This window comes from Cebus imitator, unplaced genomic scaffold, assembly GCF_001604975.1.
Source record: "Cebus imitator isolate Cc_AM_T3 unplaced genomic scaffold, Cebus_imitator-1.0 Scaffold39, whole genome shotgun sequence".
Classification (NCBI taxonomy): Eukaryota; Metazoa; Chordata; class Mammalia; order Primates; family Cebidae; genus Cebus; species Cebus imitator.
The window spans coordinates 173,355-177,080 of record NW_016107354.1 but is presented as its reverse complement, the minus strand read 5'-3'; the positions used below and the strand labels follow the sequence as shown (position 1 = coordinate 177,080).

At 55.5% G+C, this 3,726-nt stretch overlaps 1 protein-coding gene across 2 annotated transcripts in view; it reads right to left on the bottom strand.

Moving 5' to 3' along the window:
- Positions 1–874: 874 nt before the first annotated feature.
- Positions 875–3,726, bottom strand: part of LAT (linker for activation of T cells) — a 7,101-nt gene continuing 4,249 nt past the window's right edge. The window contains exons 9-12 of one of the 2 annotated variants that reach the window (XM_017525716.2): positions 2,094–2,156; positions 1,844–1,909; positions 1,663–1,749; positions 875–1,488 (exon numbers count right to left, since the gene is read on the bottom strand). In XM_017525716.2, coding sequence (XP_017381205.1) covers positions 1,670–1,749; positions 1,844–1,909; positions 2,094–2,156 — 209 coding nt within the window. In that variant the 3' untranslated portion in view covers positions 875–1,488; positions 1,663–1,669. The remainder of the gene's footprint in view (positions 1,489–1,662; positions 1,750–1,843; positions 1,910–2,093; positions 2,157–3,726) is intronic. The other variant, XM_017525718.2, reaches the window with a different exon arrangement.

The following is a 3,726-nucleotide window of genomic DNA, read 5'->3' as shown; positions in this document are numbered from 1 at the left end:
GAAATTGGAAAAGGAGTGAATCACAGAGGAAAGCCAAGGTAAAATTCCCAAAATAAGGGGAAATGGAGGCCGGGCACAGTGGCTCACACCTGTAATCCCAACACTTTTGGAGGCCAAGGTGGGTGGATCACAAGGTCAGGAGTTCAAGACCAGCCTGGCCAAGACAGTGAAACCCCATCTGTACTTAAAAATATAACAATTAGCCAGGCGTAGTGGCAGGTGCCTGTAACCCCAGCTACTCAGGAAGCTGAGGCAGAGAATTGCTTGAACCTGGGAGGCAGAGGTTGCAGTAAGCTGAGAGCACACCACTGCACTCCAGCCTGGGCGACAGAGTGAGATTCTGTCTCAAAAAAAAAAAAAAAAAAGCCAGGCATAGTGGCTCATGCCTGTAATCCCAGCATTCTGGGAGTTGGAGGTGGGCAGATCACAAGGCCAAGAGATCGAGGCCACCCTGGCCAACATGGTGAAGCCCCATCTCTCTACTAAAAATGCAAAAATTAGCTGGGTGCGGTGGCACGTGCCTTAGTCCCAGCTGCTCGGGAGGCTGAGGCAGGAGAATCCCTTGAACCTGGGAGGTGGAGGGCTGCAGTGAATCGAGATCCTGCCACTGCACTCCAGGTGGGGGACAGCGGATAGATCCCAGCCTAGTAAAAGCCATAGATGTGCCCTCCCCCATACTCTTGCTCCTCAAGAAGGGGTTCATGGAACAGCAGCATCAGAATCACACCGGAGCGGCTCAGAAATGCAAAGTCTCAGGCCCGTCCCAGGCTACTGAGTCAGAACCCGCCCTGCAGCAAGGTCTGCTGGTGAGTCACCCACACATCAAAGTCTCAAAAGTGCTGTGCTGCATAGTAACTTTTTCAGTTGCTTAGACAATTTTTTAAGTTCTGTTTTATTGAGAACCACAAAAGTTAAGAACTAAGAGAGTCCTCCCAGGTCATCAGGTCCAGTGCCTTGGTCTAAGGACGGCGAAGCCATTGTCACAGCCAGCAGCTGCCATGTCCTGGGACCATCTCATGGGGTGATGCGTCCTGAGCCCCAGCAGCGCCAGCCCAGGTCAGAAGGCCTCATTCAGAAGGCAGGTGTCCCAGCCACTGTCTGCTGTCACTCACAGCCCCTGGCTGAGCCCCCGTGGAGGATGGAGACCCACAGACACACACACACAGATATCTCCAAATCTCTGACTCAGACTCGCACATGTGCACACACACAGACGCACACTCAACAAAGACACATACAGGCCTTTATTCTATTACACAGAGTAGGGCTAGGGCCAGAGCAGGTCACTCTTAGGCTGTGTCAGAAGGTGCAGCGTGTTCGGGGGCCACAGGCCAAACCCCAAAGTGATAATAAGTTACGGGAAGGACTCTTGGGCTGTTGTCAGGCTGGAGCCAGGGCAGGATGCCAAGTGAGGACCCCAGAGCCTCTTCCAGCTGCCCAGCTCAGCCCTCCCAGGCAAGCCTGGTTCCCGGACAGACTCGGCTTCCACTGAAATGCAACAGAGCAGGGAGGGATATGAATCAGGAGGCGGGCGGGGTCAGCAGGCACCCAGAGGCATAGGGATAAGCTGGAGGTAACAGCAGGAGTTAGGCAGGGGGTCCTGGAGGGAGGGGGTAGAGCCTGAGGGCCCAGGCCAGGGTGGGGACAGGACAGGCTTCTCACCAGACCCTCAGTTCAGCTCCTGCAGATTCTCGTAATCTGGAGCCCCCTCCTCCTCCACTTCCTCTGCCTCCTGGGAACTCAGGGTGGCTGTGGGGGAGGGGAGGTTGGTTTCCAGCTTGCAGGCCAGCCCCCACAAGCTCGAGGCAGCTACCCCAGCTCCTGCCCCTCCCACAGCACCCACCAGCCTCCGTCTTAGCCGCTCCAGGATGCAGCTCCTGGGACACGTTCACATACTCCCGGCTGCCATCTGTAGGGACAGATCAGAAGGAGGGGTCGCCATGCAAAGGGGTCAGAAGGGCGAGAAAGCAGAGGGACCCCCAGACAGAGGGGGCAGCGGGTGTGGGTAACCCCAGGATGGGGTCTAGTCACACTGAGAGCATGGTAGGGCGGCGGGGTGCATGGGCGGGCACCAGGGAGCACCGGTCACTCACCCAGAGACGCTTCTGCGCTCTCCCCGCTCTCCGGAACGTTCACGTAATCGTCAATGGACTCCACTGTGGGAAAGCCAGCCCCACCCCAGCACTATGACCAGAGACCCTCGGCCATGGGTTCCCAGAGAACCCCCAACCTCAGGCATGCAGAGCTCCCCAACAGCAGACACCAGAGGCTCCCCACACAGCTACCCCCATTAGCTCCACAGAATGGAGAGAGGGCACTCCAGGCTGGCAAGATGGTGATGATGACGGTGATGGTGGCCTGGACAAGGGTGAGGGCCGTGGAGAGGGAGAGGAGGTCCACGTGACCGGGACTGAGCGCTCAGGGAGGGTCAGGCCCCAGCACAGACTCTAGGCTGGGGAGCAGGGATGGAGTGCGGCTTGGAGCAGTGGAAGTTTGGTGGCGTGTGTGGAGGGGACATGGCACCCTCGGCCCAGTGGGTGCCTCCTCCTCTCTGAACCCCCTGTCCACCCCCTGCCAGCCACTGCCCATGTCCCACCCATGTCAGCCCCTTGTGGTGCCTGTTACCATCCATGTTATTTGGGGGGTTTTGTTTATTTTTTTTGAGACAGGGTCTCACTGTCATCCAGGCTGGAGTTTAGTGGCATGATCTCGGCTCACCGCAACCTCTGCCTCCGGGTTCAAGTAATTCTCCCACCTCAGCCTCCTGAGTTGCTGGGATTACAGGTGTCCACCACCACATTCTGCTAATTTTTGTATTTTTAGTAGAGACGGGGTTTTGCCATGTTGGCCAGGCTGGTCTTGAACACCTGACCTCAGGTGATCCACCTGCCTTGGCCTCCCAAACTGCTGGGATTACAGACATGAGCCACTGTGCCTGGCCTATTTGCTTTTTTGTTTGTTTTGTTTTGTTTGCTTTTGTTTTTAGACAGTCTTGCTCTGTCGCCCAGGCTAGAGTGCAGTGGCATGATCTCGGCTCACTACAACCTCCAGCTCCTGGGTTCAAGCAATTCTCCTGCCTCAGCTTCCCAAGTAGCTAGGATTACAGTTGCATGCCACCACGCCCGGCTTAAGTTTGTATTTTTAGTAGAGACGGGTTTCATCATGTTGGCCACACTGGTCTCAAACTCCCGACCTCAGAGGATCCGCCCTCCTGGGCCTCCTAGTGCTGGGATTACAGGTGTGAGCCACCGCACCCGGCCTGTTTGGTTCTTTTACGTGTTTCTTGTTTCTCCGTGCAAACATGGACAAGGCGGGCTTCAGAAACAGACTGCCCTGGTTCAATCCCAGCTCCAGCACTAAGCAAGCATGTAACCTCAGCCTGGGGACCTCACCTCTCTGTGCCTCAGTTTCCTTCTCTGTAAAATAGGGCCTGTCACACAGCAGTGCTATTAGACAGGTAAACCCTGTGTCACACAAGGGGACAGCTGGGGCACAGGAGGGCGAGGGCAGGAAGGTGGCCCCGGGGTGGCGAGGTTAGTGAGTGGGCACCTCAGACTCTTAGCAAGGCATGCAGAAGGCCCTCAGTGAATGTTTGCTTTTTCTTTCTTCCTTCCTTTTTCTTTCTTTCTTCCTTTCTTTTCTTTCTTTCTCTGTTTCTCTTTCTTTCTTCCTTTCTTTTCTTTCTCTGTTTCTCTTTCTTTCTTCCTTTCTTTTCTCTCTCTCTCT